Below are 18,147 nucleotides of genomic sequence, written 5' to 3'. Positions count from 1 at the left end.
GTGCTTTCTAAATAAGTTGATTGCTTGATATTAGAACTCCTTATGTCATTAAACCACTAGTTCACCTTGTTTGCTTTGGTTTTTTGTTCACTTGGTTGGCTGGCTGGTTGGTTGGCTGGCTGGTGGTTGGTTGGCTGGTTGGTTTTAAAACAAGATTATACAAAAAACAAGTGAATAGAGCTTCATGAAGTTTCTGCCCTATAGTGTATTCTTGAGACAACTGAATTGTGATGATGTTCAAGATCAGGATTAGGATCTGGGTCTTGATCCAGTACTTTCCATTGTGAGACAGGACAGCGTTCATTATTCTGGTTTTAACCTCCTCAGTCCTACAGGAGGTTTCTCTTGTTTTAATCATCCACCATAGTTTGATTTTTTTGGTGACGTTGAAATTTATATAGTTTTTCATATGAAGACTTTCCATGAAGCTGAATTGAAACATTTATTTTATAGACAGATAAAAACAATAAAGAGAAGATGATGTCACATTTTTGACTGCTTTTTTTTTGGGGGGGGGGGTGTTTGCACCTGAGACATCTGCAATGGTAATAAAGTCTAATCTAATTTACTTTGACTCATCTTCAGAATGCAGAAACAACTGAGATGTCCGTGTTCCCATCACATGTCCACATCCGTGACGAAATTCCTCAGTGTGGCGGATGTGCAGATATGGTGACAAGCCACAACCTGTCAGTGAGGGCCACATATCTCAGAGGCTGGGTCTGCTTTTATACGTGAACTCGACATGTCCAGACCTGAAAGGACAAACAACACCACACAATGTACAGACCCACACCCGGCTCTCCCCCTCTTGTGTCCCAACAACGTCCTCGAGGAGACAAATTTTCCAGTGAGCACCTTGTGTGAAAAGGTGATGGGGCCCCGATGGCAGGAGCCTGGAGATGGCTTCTTTCCTCCAACAGTGACGTCTATAGAGGATGGGTAAGAAAAAGTCTTGTGTGCAAAAATCTAAATATTATGTCAGTAAGTTGAGTGTTTGCATTCAGTTATGTTACCACAAATGAGGTGAAGTTGGTTTTTTTTTTACAGTTATACAATTCTAAAGTAACCAGGTTACACATTAACCCCTCCTTTGTGAATAAAGACCAGAGAGAGAAAGCTGCTTCCTTGAGTCTGAATGACTTTAAAGCTTTGACTAAACTGACTACACATAGTCCACACCTCTGCTGAGGACCAACATGTTTGTTAGCAGGTCGCAGTTAAATCTCACAAATACTGTATTACTAAAATCTCTGAACGTCATTAGTATCCACCACCTCTGACAAGGAAAGGGCGAACTTCACCAACAACAACAACAACAACAACAACAACAATAATAAAAACCTCTCTTAGTTTTTGCATGACAATGGCTGAATCTCATATGAACACCTGTTAATGAACCTACCTGAGGAATGGTTCAATCAATCAATCTAAATTTTTTAACTTAAAATACTTTGAAAAAACTTAGAGAAAATATTATTATCAATGTTATTCATGGTCATTCTTTGTTTTATACACGTTTTACGGGGGTTAACACACCATAAATCTGGGGGATTAACAGCCTATAGACATACGGTTTACACACACACACACACACACACACACACACACACACACACACACACACACACACACACACACACACACACACACACACACCAGCCCCCCACCCGGGGCTGACACCCGGGCCACCCCCCTGCTGTCCCGGTCCGCCCTCTCTGCTCTACCCCCCGGCGGGCAGCGGTGCGGGAGCGGCGGCAGACCGGAGGGAGTCCGCCGGGAGACGCGCCGCGGAGAATCACCCCACGGAAGCCGACAGCAGCCAACCAGACCTCCTCGCTCCTGTCACCTATCAGGTGCGTTTGTGTCCCCTCCGATCTTCACCTGGAGGGGACGGGACCCAATTCGGACCGTCCCGTTTCAAACCAGCGGGCTCTGGTTGGAGATTCTGATGACGTTAGTTTACATGTCGTGTGATCTGTGACAGAAGAGTCCAACCTCAGTGGGCTGCTGAGGGGGTCAGGGGGTCTTTCTTTGAGGACACTTGGTCAGATGTTTTTATTTCCATTATTTAGGCTGGTTTGGACACTGTCCATCAAACGACTTGGACCTTCATTCAATTCATATTTATGTTGGCTGTTTAGGATGGATGGCAGACCTTGGTATAACAGGTCCGGCTCCTCTGGATCATTTCTTTGCTAATACATTTCTTTACATCACTTATTCAAATTAGACAGAGACCCTATTTTCCAAAAAATGTCATGCCCCTATTGTGAAAAGTGTCCTTTTCAGTGTTGATGCAGTGAGATGTAAAAAGGTGTCACGTATGACCGATCAAGGTTTTTGTTACTGAAAGCTACTGATATTGTTCATAGCAAAATAGAATTCTGAACTTTATTCTCTGTTGTTTTTCCTACTATTTTAAAATCTTATATCACTACCCAACAAGCAGATGTTGACAGTATTGTCTTTAATCATCACTTTATCACTACTACACCTCCTCCTCTTACTCCTCCTCCTCCTTTTCCACCTCCTTGAGTGTCAAGTCCTATTATAGTTTATGGAAACTCCATATGCTACAGCTCTGAGGAGGGTTTTAGCTTTGGTTGCTACGGAAGCCTCCTCAACTGTGGCGCTAACCTTCTCTCCAGGCTCTGATCTTCACATCCGTATGGTCATCTCCTCTTCTGTAGTCAACCGTAGAGTAGAACCAATGGCTCTTCTTTTGTGGTATTAGCTGAATGTCACATGGACAGATTCTTGTACTGCAGCTATCCTCACAGCAGCCCGTGTTCAGAGGTACTCATTACCTCCAGCTGACACAGTACATGTAGTGCATGTTCATTTCTGTACACCTGTGAGAATGGAATGTGTCCCATATTATTGGTCATGGTTTACAACGCAGGTAATAGATATGAACTTGTCCTCATTGCCATTATCCCAGTTATGTAATACTGTAACACTGGAGACAACATGGTCTACTTCTTTTAAGAATATGACTTCAAATGACGAACTCAACATTATACACAGAAATATCATCTCCAGTTGATATGTTGTCGTGTTTGTTCTTCAGCCCACAGATTTGTCTTGTTTCCCCCTCAGATTTGTATTAAATGGTCTGTCAGTGATGGCTATTTTGGAGGTCACCTTCATGTGCACGAAGAACTGTTCTCAGGCATCCTTAACATATAGTATACAACTATATATTTTAAAAACATTGGGCTGTGCCTAAAAGAGGTGAATGGTCTGTACATATTCATATACAGTCCTTGTATTAAAGTAAACTGCTCCATATGGCTCTTAATTATTTGAAGATTCTAAAATAAAGACAACAGAAAGAAATGTAAAGTTATATTCTGTCCATTGTTGCAGGCAAAATTACATAATTTAACAGGTACTGAAATGTCATAATTTCTGTTTTGTGAGATACTCGATAAGATAAGATGAGACGAGATGAGATGAGATGAGATGAGATGAGATGAGAAGAGGTAAGGTAAGACAAGACAAGACAAGACACAATATTCTTTTTTTTGTCCCATAAGGGAAAATTCTCAATTACAGCAGCAATTAAAAGTAGTTGCAGACATTAGTAAGTACAAAAGTGGCATAAAGCCGCCATCTTAAAAATTTAGAAATTATAATTACTCTACAAATTATAATTTACATGTTTGTAAAACAGGTATTGGACAGATTATTGAAGCAGTTTTTGTTGTAGAGTCTGACACCTGCATATTCTGTGATTTGATCACACTGATGCACTCAATCTAGCCATTTTAGGCGTGAAAAGATTGAAGTAGGAATTTGAGTCTATGAGGAGGGTTCATATTAGGAGTGTCCTGTCGGAGGGAGTTCCAGAGGTGAGGTGCAACACAACGGAAGGCTTGAAACACCATCATGGTCAGGTTGACCGGATGAACACTGACATTGAGGAGGACCTATGGGTGAAACAAAGATTGTGAACTTTGAAGCGTCTTGAAATCTTGAAACTGTAAGATTTTTTTCTTTGTTGACACTTGGGTGATCCCATTTGATGTGAGTTAGCATGTACTATGTGCAATCAGCTACCTACTCAGCTGCCTTGTTACAATCCACTAGTCTAGGGTGTTCTCATACAGCAGACTTTAATGATGAGATAGTCTCAGTCACCATGACCACACACCTGTTGTCTAGATGTTCAAATAGGTATATAATGCAATAGTAGGACAGCTTTGGCTGCAACACCTGAACTGATAACATCCGATGTATCGTTCTTGACTAAATTCATTCCATGGAATTTCAGACCTATATGCATGTGCACCACCTGGATTTCTGTACATTCTACACAGACTTGTGCACCCAACAGAATATTGGACCAATCATCACACGTTTGACCACATTTTGCCAAAAAAGTAGAATAGGCTTTTAGATTAAATCTTACAACAAGGGTAGGTTAAATTTTTATACACCAGGGAGCATAACATATTAGTCCCAGTTCTGGACAAAGCCATATGAACAAACTGATTAAATTAGGTTTTTTGTTCTGACTTCATTCCAGTTAAACCAGGCATTTGGCATGGCTATGTATGGTCTGTTTGATGTGTCCATTTAACTGTTTGGACCTGACCTCTTTGTTTAATTCTGCTAGAGGTTTAGTCCATTTGAATTTGGGAATCAAGTCTTACAGTCAGATAGAAGTACGGTAGATAATCTGAGGTGGTATGATCCCAGGTCAGTGAGTTCTTGGTTTCTTTTCACTGCCCTCACTGGACCTCCGTTCTAATTAAGAGCAGTGGAGTAACAGTGGACTGGTGATATGCAGGGATACAAACCCATCCCTCAGTTACCTTGCTTCCTTATGATCGGAGCCTTTTGACACTCAGACAAGACTTTTCTTTATCTCCCTACAGGCAGTAAAAGATGTTTGTGGGAAGCAACCTTTCAGAGAGCAGCTATAGCTGTAGTCGATTCCCATACGTTATGGCATGGTGCTTGGTGGTGTATCTGAGTCTGCAGATTTTTCCCAAGCCGGTGACTCCAGCCCCCTCTGGCTCCAACCAGATCAAGGGTAGAAAAGAAAAAGTTGAATATAATCCCCAAGGGGATTAAGAACCCCATGAGCGATTAAATGAGACTTCTGTCTCAAGAAGGACAAATTACTGTACCACCTCAGACTTGGGAACCGTTTTTACAGTGGTCCACACAGAGCAAAGAAGATTAGATGTATCTCCATTTTGGTGATCATTAATCACCTCACGATCACAGGGGAGGTTGCATATTTCTGCTTCTTAGACCTGTCAGGTTATTGGAAATGGATTTTAGTTGACAGTGGTCAAAACTCAGTTATGATTTCCCTTAGGATCATGAAAGGGCGGATAAAGGAGTTTTTTTTTCTCTTAGAATCTTGAGGACAACCGTTCAAACTAATGTCATAGACAGGTTAGCATGAAACCTATATCAGAGATAGGGAAATATTAGAGATATCACACACACACACACACACACACACACACACACACACACACACACACACACACACACACACACACACACACACACTCACACACACACACACACACACACGCACACACACACACACACACACACACACACACACACACACACACACAACTTAATGATGCTTTGTTACCACTGTCTCTGCATCATCAGCACCATGCAGGAAATGTTCCTCTGCCTGTTTGTCGGTCTCTGATATTGCAGCACTTAGCTCTTGATATACAAGACTAAAACTGCTTACATAGGAAAACACAGTACCAAGAGACCTGAAAGCTGGTTTTCCCCCCAATTGGAGACAATGGACAGGAGTCAAAGGTTCTGCCACACACTAGACATTATGAATTGGACACTTTTATCATAATGGAAAACGGAATTTGGCAGACACACGCCAAGTTTGAGTCTAATACAGAATTCAGTGGCTGTGACTCTTGGGCGAGGAACTTAGTGCCTTGGGAGAGATGGGCAGTCGTGAGACGAGACATTAAGCCCTACTTCTTCTGAAGGCTGCCTGAAGGGCTTGATCAATCTTCCCAGAACAAAGACTCGCCATTCTTATTGGTATCTGGAGACAACACTGACAGCTCATGAACTGACAATGGAGGATAACTTGCAAGCTGATGGCTATCCAGCTCTGCAGCTGGGATAAACAAGATATTAACATACTGATTGGCATCTCTGCAGAGAGTTGCTAATGACCTGTGTTTTTTCATCAATGTCTGCCAGAGGATATGCGTAAGAGTCCTTTTTAGTTTGATTTTTTATTAATTTGTATTGTTGTTCTTGTTGTGTACTGTTGATTTAGATGTTTTAGCTCATAAATTATGTCAATAATTAATTTCAAGCAATATACCAAAAACTAGCCAGTTTGTAGATACACAGAAAGTAGACCATGCCTTAGTCTGCTCTTCCCTACTTCTCTTCCCACAGACTGAGAGCTAGTATGGACAATAAGGCTTTGGAACCTGATGCTGTCAGTATCACCATGGAGGAGGATTTGATGTGTAATGGAAACAGCCAGCCTCAGTTTCCACAGCTTCAAGAAACATCTTTACAAATGCATCTGAAGAAAGTTGAGAACCAGATAAGTGAGACACAGCATTTCTCCCACCTACCCAAACGCTCAGCTGTGGACTTGGAGTTCATTGACCTGTCTTACACCATCCAGGAGGGACCATGCTGGAGAAGGAGAGGTAACCAACATCCATTAATTCTATATTTTAATTTTTTAACTTCAGTCAAACCTATTTAAAAATGCAGTTTGTTGGAGTTGCTGTAGTCTGGACTTGGTCTGTTTTTTTTTCTTACTGTCTTGTCTGTCATTACAGAAGAGGATTAGGGACATATAAGATCCTTTTAAAGTCTTCAGACTTTTTCTGAAATACAACCCTAACCCTATACCAGAGCAGTAGTCAAGAATCTTCTTCTGTTTGCAGACATTGTAAAGATTGTTTTCTGATGCTTTCTGTGTTTTAAAAAAATAAAATAAAAAAATAAAATAATATATATATGTGTGTGTGTGTGTGTGTGTGTGTGTGTGTGTGTGTGTGTGTGTGTGTGTGTGTGTGTGTGTGTGTGTGTGTGTGTGTGTGTGTGTGTGTGTGTGTGTGTGTGTGTGTGTGTGAAATTGTGCTCTGATGAAATGATTCATAAGGTTTCATGGAGCTTGAAACAGCCTGTCTGAGGCTTCAGCCAGAACTCCTAGAAAGTCCTTGCTCCTTTTTTGGCTTTTCAAATGATTTCTTATAGCCCAGTTTTAGGGACAAATATTCAGCTTGGACTATTTTGAACGAGTGTCTTTCTGTTTCATATATCCACAATAAAATGTTTCTACAGATTAAACAGCATTTATTGTATTATAATCATCTCAGTCATGTACTTTGAATTACATTACATTTAATTACCTCTTGTTTTTTTTACATTTAATTACCTCCTTTTAACAATATTCTTTGGTTTATTTGTTGGTCAGTCTGTTAGTTTACTTGTAGGACTGCGTGCATTAAAAGTGCATTGAACACTGTCACAACCTCCGCCCATTGTGGTGAAAGGATGGGGGCATTGGCTCTGCAAATGACTATCAACTTTAGTGAGGACCTGAACAGAAATGCAACCAGGAATGTCTTTCCATCTAACTTTTTCATTGCTAAATAGATTAGGAACACAGGCTGGGTGTTACTTAAAATAGTCACCAATGCATCGCTTGATGTCATCAGGTTTCAAAGCCTTGCTGAAGTGCTTGTCTGGGCGGTTCTTGAGTCGAGAGCTGATAGGAATTATGGGGCCTTCAGGGGCCGGGAAATCCACCTTGATGAACATTCTGGCTGGATACAGGTGAGACTGAAAATGTTAACTTTCTATCTTTCTGTTGCACTAAAGGTTTAGCCCTCAATTATGAGAAACACTGGTTGTTTCATGGACAGACCTACAAAGGCAGATTTCGTTCACAGATATTACAGAATATACATGACTTGTTTACACATGTACACAAATCATGTATATTGTGTGGTTTATACTTTGCATACTCACTGTCTGCCAATCATTCGGTCTGAGCAGCCCATTCAACTGCCCATTATGTGTGCTCATTCTTCCTGCTACTCAGGGAAACAGGGAAGAAGGGTCAGATCTTGGTAAATGGGAAACCCAGGGACCTACGGACATTCAGGAAAATGTCCTGCTACATCATGCAGGAAGACATGCTGCTACCACACCTCACAGCACGGGAGGCCATGATGGTGAGCTTTTACTGGCACAGAAAGTAAAGTTTTTATTCAATTAAAATGTGTCTTTATTTGTGGATTTTTATTAATGACTGAACTTGTACAGAAAAGGGTGATGGCTAAATACTTTGGACAGTCTTACCTGAGACTGCTATCCATCCACTCTCTCTGTACAGTCATCAAATACCTGTTGCTTTACAAAATTATCAGATAGAAATTTTCTTCTCACAGGTTTCAGCCAACCTAAAGCTGAATGAATCTATGGATGTGAAGAAAAAACTGGTGAGTTTAACTTTTTTTTTAGCTTAAATTAAAGATAAAAACAGTAATAGCTAGGGTTCCACTGGGAGAGGTCTGATGTACAGTATTTATACAGTACCATGTTATCACAGTCATCATGGGACCTTTGTTGTAAGTCTTTACTGTTCTCCTTTCTATCACTTTGTGCTAAAGCTCTTGACCCCCCCAGGGGCTTTGAAATTGATTTTTTTATGGATGCTCAATTCAAAAGAAGTTACTGCTTTGACCACCAGTTCCCCATATGCCGATGTGTCCTTGATCAAGATGCTTAACCCAAGTTAACATGCAGAAATGCCCACCTTCTGAACCTCAGGGATGGTGGGATGCAGAAAAAGAGCTGACCCTGGTGGGATTAACAAAGTATCAGCACCAGTGAGTCATAAACCATGGTTCAGTCTGAAAAACCCTCACGGCTCTGGACTTGTCCTCTCTTGTCCAGGTGAATGAGATTCTGACGGCTTTAGGGCTCCTTGACTGTGCTCACACCCGTACCGGCTCCCTGTCAGGCGGTCAGTGTAAACGGCTCGCCATCGCCCTGGAGCTAGTCAACAACCCCCCAGTCATGTTCTTTGATGAGCCCACCAGGTAAACAGTCGACATGCTCATCATGTTGATCAGAAGTGATACCAAATATAGATTAAAAGGTGGATTCATGAATATCTGACATTAGACTGAATCATTTTGATCGGTCAGCACTTCACCGATCCAGGTAAACACACAGAGATCATTTCAAATTATTATGACGCTTTCTGTTGGTTTCATGAAACTTGAAACTTGAAGCATGAAATCAACAGAACACACACTGAAAACAATGTGAAGGGCATCCTGCACCCTCCCCCCATTGACTGAAGCAGCAGTCAGTTCAAATGTCTCCTCTTCAGATGATCTACTTCATTCTCTCCCTCCTTCTGTAAGCGGTTTAGACAGTGTGTCATGCTACCAAGTGGTCTCCCTGATGCGATCCCTAGCGCTGGGGGGACGAACCATCATCTGCACCATCCACCAGCCCAGTGCCAAGCTGTTTGAGATGTTTGACAAGGTACCTACCCACTGATCGGCCACTGTGTGATGGTTTATAGTAATTCTGGAGTTATGAGAAGTGATGATGTCAATTAGTCCGAAGTCTTTGAATGTTATTTATATTGAGTAATCATGTTTCTCTACAGCTTTATATTCTCAGTCAGGGACAGTGCATCTACAAAGGTACAGTTCCTTACCTCATCCCCTACCTAAAGACTCTGGGCCTCTATTGTCCCACCTACCACAACCCTGCAGACTTCAGTACGTCCACTTCACGTTCAGTTATGTATCTTACGGTTGCTGAGGATGATGTGAATCCACTTGTTTATGTGTCTGTTTGCCTCTGGTTCAGTCATCGAGGTGGCATCAGGAGAGTATGGAGACCTGAACCCGATGCTGTTTGAGGCCGTCCACGGTGGGATGTGTGCTTTAGAAGAGAAGAAGAACCAAAGTGAAAACAATGGCCCATCAGTCTGCACCACAAAGTGTCCTCTGGTACGCAGGTGACGCACTGCTGCCCTGCAGTCCAGACCAGCGTTTCAACGCTCAGCGGGGTTTCATGAAGGGTCATGTGGCAAACTCATTCTTGGTTGGATGTCATCTATTCCTGGAGTTTTTTTTAATGTTTCTTCTGAGGTGTTTGACAACCAGCCACTGACGGCTGGGAGAGCTGTGGGATTGATTCCCACTTGACATGTAAGCGCCGCAAGACTGATTACCAAACAGACAACCGGTTGGGGGGACTCCACGAAGCCACTAGTTAGCAGTTAGCAGCTTAGCCTTACATGTTACATTTATCACTGTTAGCACATAGCTGCTTCTGGTACTCGCGCTGCTCATGGTAGGTGGAAGCAAAAAAGGCAACATGCGCTGCTGCATGAAGTTCTCTAAATATTCTGAAGCCTCTTCTCCATAGCAACAATTACTGTATTGGTGTTGAAAAATGTAGATCCACCCACATGTCAAGATGAAACAGCAAATGATTAAGACTCCTTAACTAAAACCCAAAGTGAAAATGTGAAACTATGTAACTGTACAGTTGTGCTGCTGCTGCTCAGAGCTTTTGTCTCCTTCTTGAGGCAGTGAGAGGATTCACCACTGAACTTCTGTACGTCTTCTGCATGCTCCACTCTAGCACCAACTGCCCTCATGTCTTCCTCACTACATCCATCCACCTTCTCTTTGGTCTTCCTCTTTCCCGCCTGCTTGGCAGCTCCATCCTCATCACCCTTTTTCCAATATACAGTGATCCCTCGTTACTTGCAGTTAATGCGTTCCAGGACCACCCGCAAATAACAAAATTCCACAATATTGCAACAAACTATTTTATTTTTTACGGTAATTTAATATGTTTATGAACACTCCCATACTGATAATCTTCTCCTTTTGGCTTCCCTTCAGGGGTCGCTACAGCGAATCAGTGTCCTCCATCTAACCCTGTCTTCTGCATCCTCTTCTCTCACACCAACTACCTTCATGTCCTCTTTCACTACATCCATAAACCTCCTCTTTGGTCTTCCTCTAGGCCTCCTGCCTGGCAGTTCAGAACTCAGCATCCTTCTACCAATATATTCACAATCCTCTGGACATGTCCAAACCATCTCAGTCTGGCCTCTCTGACTTTATCTCCAGAACCTCTAACATGTGCTGTCCCTCTGATGTACTCATTCCTGATCCTATCCTTCCTGGTCACTCCCAGAGAGAACCTCAGCATCTTCATCTCTGCTACCTCCAGCTCTGTCTCCTGTCTTTTCCTCAGTGACACTGTCTCTAGACCAAACATCGCTTTTCTCACCAGTTTTGTACACCTTTCCTTTCATTTTAGCTGAAACTCTTCTATCACACATCACACCTGACACTTTCCTCCACCCGTTCCATCCTGCCTGGACACGCGTCTTCACCTCTTTTCCACACTCTCCATTGCTCTGGACTGTTGACCCACACTCTCATAGATTGTTTAAAGCACTTTTACGTTTTTCTTTAATACATGGAAGTGCGCTGAGTTCTGTGAGTCTTGGAATGCAGGGCACTTTCGGATGCTGTCAGCTAATAGAATGCGCGTACAGTATCACGTGACTACGTGCTAAAAATCCACAATGAGGTAAAGCCGGGCATCTTGAAGCGCGAATTCGCGAGGGATTACTGTACTCACAATCTCTCTTCAGGATGTGTCCAAACCATAGTCTCCACATTCCAAGTTACTATTTTCAGACCTTGGGGCTTTCCTTTCTTCTGTCTGTCTGAGAATCCACTGTCCACCTCTCCTTTGTCTCCGACCCACAGTATTTGAATTTCTATTGACATTCTGTCGATTAGCCTCACCTGTGGAGCCTGTGGCGGATGTTTTTAACCCAGGCTATGTCCCAACCGGTATGGAGTTCTTTAGATAAAGCTCATCTAAAGGCTTGGTTCACACTGGCTTGCACACTGTAGGCCTGCATTACAAGAATATAAATCAAACAACATTGTTTTGCGGTGAAGACAAATGAAGCAAAGGCTGCAAGCAACAAACTGGAGAAAGCCCACACCTCACTGTCGGTCATGTGTTAGCTTTTTTTTTTCTGTGAGGCAGTCTAGACAACAGAGGCAGACCAGGTACAGGACAGGACAGGTCACAAACCAGTCACAAACGTCAGACAGGCTTGGAAAAACAGCATGTAAAAGCAGTACAAAGGAATAATGAGCTTTTAAAATAAGACAGGAAATAATCAATTAAGCCCAAATCCTGACTTTTTATTTTCGCACTGGGCCTGTTTGTCAGCTGCTGATTGCAGACAGGAATGTTGTTGTAATTGGGTTTATTATAGACACACCTATCGATGCTTAAAACTCTAACCCCATCTTTTCCAGGAGGCCGAACACATTGAGAGCCACACCTTTGCAACAAGCACATTAACACAGTTCTGCATCCTCTTCAGGAGAACCTTCATCACAATCTGTCGAGACCAGGTGGGTGAATCAGTTTGAAAACACAGCAGAATTTTGCTGACAGGCTGTAAAAGTGAAAAATGTTTCTTGATGCACAGTAGAGCAGCGTTCTGGCTTTCATGTTAAATTGAAGCTTGTGTCATTGACTTTTATGCTTTAAACCAGTCCTCATCACCTACAAACAAACTCCACAAAAGTTCTGTGGATTGGAAAAGCTCTTCTTCCATCACGTGGTTAAGACAAAAGTTATAAAATCATAGATTTTAGCTATAAACTGCTTTTAATATGAAACTGCTGACAATAGATGAAAACTGATCTCTTTTTTTTTTTTAATTCAGGTTTTGACCCACCTCCGACTGATATCCCACGTAGCCATAGGCGTGTTGATAGGCCTGCTTTATCTTAACATCGGTAATGATGCCAGCAAAGTCTTTAACAACACTGGGTTCCTCTTCTTCTCTATGCTGTTCATCATGTTTGGAGCGCTCATGCCAACTGTGTTAACCTGTGAGTCGGATGCAGAACTGTTTTCTGTTTCTGTCCTAACAAACATTCACCATCCTGTTTCTGGTGAAGTGATTTTCACACGTACTGTATGTGCTTTTACTTCATGCATCTGCTAGTCCCTCTGGAGATGTCGGTGTTCCTGCGGGAGCATCTGAACTACTGGTATAGCTTGAAGGCCTACTACCTGGCCAAGACAATGGCTGACATCCCATTCCAGGTGAGCCAGTGGGACAAGCGCAGCTCTCTGGAGCCCAGGTCTAACTGGATGGTGCAGTAGATCTGATAATCTATTAAATCAAAAGCACATCATGCTATGCCTCCAGTGCCATTGCAGTGTCATATTTTTGAGATTCTTCAGTCGGTTTGTGAAAAAAGTCAGCTTGTCTCAGGGTTTATACTCTGAATGATCTACATGTTGGTATGGTCCAACCTAATTGCAGGAGAGCTTGAAGCTCTGCTCAAAGTATAATCACAAATTTAACAAGCAGATCACAACGTTCAGAGCTGGCTTTGACCAACATGATGGAATCACGGCTTTATAGTATAATATTAATGTAACACTAGGACAGAGGAGGACTCGCATACAGCAGCAGTACCACATTAATTTTATTTAATCTGTTTGTGTTATGACCCTTTTTTCACGTAGTGGTTAATTCTGAGGTTATTTCAGGTGATATGCCCCATCATGTACTGCAGCATCGTGTACTGGATGACAGAGCAGCCTCCTGAGGCCGGACGCTACTTACTCTTCATAGCCTTGTCCACATGCACCGCCCTGGTAGCCCAGTCCCTGGGCCTGCTGGTTGGAGCTGCTTCCACTTCACCGCAGGTACTGCAGGTTGGCGATGGTATATACAACTTTTATGTGCTCGTATTACACATTTGAAACTGAAGATGTCCTCTTCATCCCCATCGAGGTGGCGACTTTTGTGGGACCTGTCACAGCCATCCCCGTCCTGTTGTTCTCTGGCTTCTTTGTCAACTTTGATACGATCCCCAAGTACCTGCAGTGGAGCTCCTACATGTCTTATGTCAGGTGAGAACTAGTTGTTATGGCAGTCAACAACATGTACACCAAATGTGGTCATTTGTATCTCCCCTTTATAGATTTTAATTTGTAACCCTAAACCTGATGCTTTCGACACGGCAGAAACATGAATTTAACCGTAACCCTAATCCCAACCCCTAACCCTAACCTTAACCCCAACCTCAACAGTAACCCCAACCCCTAATCCTAACCCCTAAATTTAATCCTAACCTTCATCCTAACCATGACCATTATTTTATTACATTATTTTAACCAGCTCTTTCCTCCCCTCTTTTCTTTCTATAAAAGTATTTTCTAAACTATAATATCCATTTGATCCTTGTTTCCCCCACGTTTTCCTAATTTCTCTAACTTTTCTTCTCCCCCTCCCAATTTTAATTGATCTTAATTGGTTTAAATTATTTTATGCTGTTGTTTTTTTTAAATGGTATTTTAAAATACCATTTAAAATACCATTTTAAATGGTATTTTAACCCTAACCCTGGCCCCATGTGCCAGTGCACTTTGTATTCCCTATTAATGAACGACATTTTTCATTTTACCAAACCTCAAACCTTAATCCGAAGATCAATCCTAACTATAACCTAACCTAACCTAACCCTAAACCTAAAAGGTAAAGTTTGTTTGATTGATTGATTGATTGATTGATTGATTGATTGATTGATTGATTGATTGATTGATTGTTTTGCACTTTTCCCACAGGTATGGCTTTGAAGGGGTGATCTTGTCCATCTATGGGATGAACCGTTCAGAGCTGGAGTGTCCGGCGAAGGTGTGTAAGTTCCAGCAGCCTGAAGAGGTTCTGCAGTTGTTGGATGTAGAGGATGCAAAGCTCTACATAGATTTCTCTGTTCTGGGGGTTTTCTTCATCATCTTACGGCTGGCCACTTATGTCATCCTCCGCTACAAGGTCAAATCTGAGAGGTAGTTTTCTGTTACCTCATCTCGTTCCTGATGGCGTTCCAGATCTGGACTCTTTTGTCATGTGGAACTGTGTTTCATTTCATATTTTGCTGCTCAAGGGGCTAAGCTAATTCTGATATGTCCCACTGTGGATGCCAGTGACTGATAATACAGAGAAGTGACCAATCATCTCCTGAACCAACATGTACCTGTTTTAGCTCAGACATCAGAACATGTGAGCATGTGACTGGAGGAAGGGGGCATGGAACCTCAATCAGCAGCTGATAGTGTACTATTCATATTACAGCAAGACCAAAACAAGGCAGACTTTATTCTGTTCAGATGATCAGTAAGACAGAACATACCCATCCAGTAAAACTAAAAGTTCATTCATTCTTGAATTGACAATAAACAGTGGACAAATATTCACACCTGGGCTGTGTGAAATCTGGAGATAAAATGACTCAAACTTGTTCTTCAAATCATTCCTTCACTTTGTTCTGTGGTCCAGTTCTGATGCTCACCTGCTGATGTAGGTGTAGGTGCAGCAGCTCAGTCCACCAAGTCGTGGGCTGGGGCCCAGAGGGTGGCCGGCTAAAGACCCATGTTGGGCAAAAAATTTTAGAGTGTGAACTGGCAGTGGAGAGGTGCCAGTTCACCTGCTGAGGTGCCATGACCAATGCATCGTCCCCCGTATAAGTTGCTCATTTTGGGGCACACCATGAATGCCCATACTGACACTGGTCAGTATGTCCATTCTGATTGGTCCATATGCAGCAAACTGTGATGCTCTGTGTTATGACACTTGTCTATTAGAACAAGCATTACGTGTATCATTGCGTTTATCATGCAGTAGTCGTTCTGTTGGATGAACAACTTGGGCCAGCCTTCACTCCATTGAGCATCGTGTCACTGGTTCAGTGGTCATCCTTCTTTAGACCACTCTGCAGACCAGGAAAACCTAAACAGGTCTGGACAAGTCATATAGACATCACAATATGATTCTTGTTGTCACTCAGCTCCTGATTCTGACTTTTTTTCACTTCCAACACATCAACGATCAACCAGTGATGGGTGCCACAGTAACAAGACCACCATTATTCCCCTCACCTGTCAGAAGTGATGGCTGATTGGTGGTGACAACTTGGAGTCCCTAATGATAGGCTTTTACTGAATGAAATCCAAATGTTGTTTGAGCTAGATTCCTTTTTGATGTGTTGATAGTTGTAAATTCATCATGATTGTCCACTGACTTTTGTTATTTTTTGTACTTCCATGGTATAACCTAAAATCTCAAAATCTTAGTGAGGATAAAACTTGTTCAGCTTTAATTATTTTATGATGTACAATATTATATTTTCTATGATGCACATACCAAATCTATACCTACAGTGTGTATGCATAGTGGTCACACGCAGGATGTCCATCAATGTACTGTAGCCCTGTTCGCTGGGACAAAGCATTGAGAATTTAAGGAAAATCCTTTTTTTTAAGGGAAGCAGAGTGGATTCGTGTGGACACTAAGCACCCAGCAACAATTTAAAGAAGTTGCAAGGTGGAGGAAAGTACTGCTTCTCCAGGTGTCTCTGCTTTCCTGGGAGCTGACGGTGCAGCAGGGAGGAGAATGTTAATGACTCTCAAATAGACAGAAGTATGTTTGCCTTAATTAATGCCGATAACTTTTTGGAATAAATGTCCTTCCTTCATATTTTGCTTCAGTGGACTAAAGACACTGATGATTGGTCACTCAACCTAAAAGGTTGGGGAAAGTAGCTTTTTCGTCTCATCAATATTTTGTTCCAGGTCTAATTTTAGATTTTTTCTGGGTTTTTTTTTTTGCATCCATTGGTTCAGGTAACGCTGTCAGGGACAAACCCTCCATAGATGACAACAGTACTGTAAGGACTCAATGTGCTACACTATGTTTGGTGCTACTTCTCGTTTTATTTGCAGTACTTTCACAAAAATGTATAAATATACCGGTACGCCTCTGGACTTCACATCACAAGGGCAGAGGGAACATTATATATGTACTATATTTGCAATGTACTGCCAATCTGTCTGTTGTTGTTGGTTTGAGAGGGTTTTAGCCCGTCCACTTGTTCATTCATTCATTTTTTAACATTCTCACTGAGCTGTACTTTACAGCGACATAAAGTGTCTCACATCCGAATAAACCCTGATCTAATTTATTGATTTCATGATCTCAGAATTTTTCTGTATTGAGTGGAAACCTGTTTCCTATCTGTACTACCAGGTACCGTCATCAGTACTCTTTGCCCTACGACAAGCTAGTGTGTGTGTGTGGACACTGAAAGCTCAATCCTCAATCGATGATTAATTTGGGGTGTATGGTTCTATCCCAGTGATCAGATAAAACCACAGGTTCATTCACATTCATGTCTTATTCCTAACCAGACCCTGCTTCTGTTTCAGGCCTGTGAGGCACCAGTCAGTCAGTCATTTTCAGATTACCACCGCTGTATCCGCCACAGCAGGTCACAGGGAGCTGGAGCCTATCTCGGCGGCATAGGGCATGAGGCGGGGAACACTCCGGGCACGACACCAGTGCACCATGGAGCCACACACAAAGACATACAACCATACACACACACACACACACACACTCATTTCTACGGGCAATTTGGAACAGCCAATCAACCTGAAGCGCATTCTTTTGGAGGTGGGAGGAAGCCGGAGAACCCGGAGAGAACCCACGCAGACACTGGGAGAGCATGCGAACTCCGCACAAAGCGGGACTCGAACCCAGGTCTGCCGTGTTGTGAGGCAGCAGCGCTAACCAGTGCGCCACCGTGCTGCTGTGAGGCACCAGCAGGGACGATTTAGAGGAAGAAAGGCTGGTGAGTCTCACTTATCTGATAGCAGTCTTAGATCATGAATACAGTTGGCTTTTGTTTGGTCTTTCTTCAAAAAATATTGTGATATTTAAGAGTAGAGTGTAGAATAATTATGGTAAAGCTGTAGACCTGAGCAGCATCTCTGCCTCAGCTCCAGCTTTTGGGCAGCTGGGCTGAGGAGAAGCCTGGATTAGACTCATGGCCTAACCCTATAACTATAGTCTTTCCAATGGCAATGGCAACCAACTCCGCCCATTCCACTCTGTCAACCCTGTGGACTCGTTCTGCTTCCTAATAACATCTCTTTGGACCTCAAATGACACTAAATATCAGCTTCCCCATCAAAAACTTCAACTGCAGATGTTCCCCTTGTCAT

General features: G+C 42.4%; 1 protein-coding gene across 3 annotated transcripts; it reads left to right on the top strand.

Moving 5' to 3' along the window:
* Positions 1 to 1,748: 1,748 nt before the first annotated feature.
* Positions 1,749 to 17,092, top strand: LOC137597210 (ATP-binding cassette sub-family G member 4-like). Of its 3 annotated transcripts, XR_011035628.1 has the most exons (16): positions 1,749 to 1,856; positions 6,421 to 6,683; positions 7,704 to 7,821; positions 8,090 to 8,222; positions 8,439 to 8,489; positions 8,947 to 9,092; positions 9,423 to 9,546; positions 9,674 to 9,788; positions 9,880 to 10,022; positions 12,378 to 12,476; positions 12,794 to 12,962; positions 13,079 to 13,179; positions 13,633 to 13,791; positions 13,880 to 13,998; positions 14,713 to 15,882; positions 15,982 to 17,092. XR_011035628.1 is itself a non-coding variant. In XM_068318211.1 (15 exons), the coding sequence occupies exons 2-15, from the start codon at positions 6,434 to 6,436 to the stop codon at positions 14,936 to 14,938; spliced, it is 1,953 nt and encodes a 650-aa protein (XP_068174312.1). In that variant the 5' UTR covers positions 1,749 to 1,856; positions 6,421 to 6,433; the 3' UTR covers positions 14,939 to 17,092. The 3 variants fall into 3 exon arrangements, 2 of the variants coding, with proteins under 2 accessions (XP_068174312.1, XP_068174313.1); XM_068318211.1 differs by having other exon boundaries at positions 14,713 to 17,092; XM_068318212.1 differs by lacking the exons at positions 12,794 to 12,962; positions 13,079 to 13,179 and having other exon boundaries at positions 14,713 to 17,092.
* The last annotated feature ends 1,055 nt before the right edge of the window (positions 17,093 to 18,147 follow it).

The sequence above is a fragment of the Antennarius striatus genome, chromosome 6 (genome assembly GCF_040054535.1).
Source record: "Antennarius striatus isolate MH-2024 chromosome 6, ASM4005453v1, whole genome shotgun sequence".
NCBI classification, from domain to species: Eukaryota; Metazoa; Chordata; class Actinopteri; order Lophiiformes; family Antennariidae; genus Antennarius; species Antennarius striatus.
The sequence above is the reverse complement of the archived record's forward strand: the minus strand, read 5'-3'. Positions and strand labels throughout refer to the sequence as shown.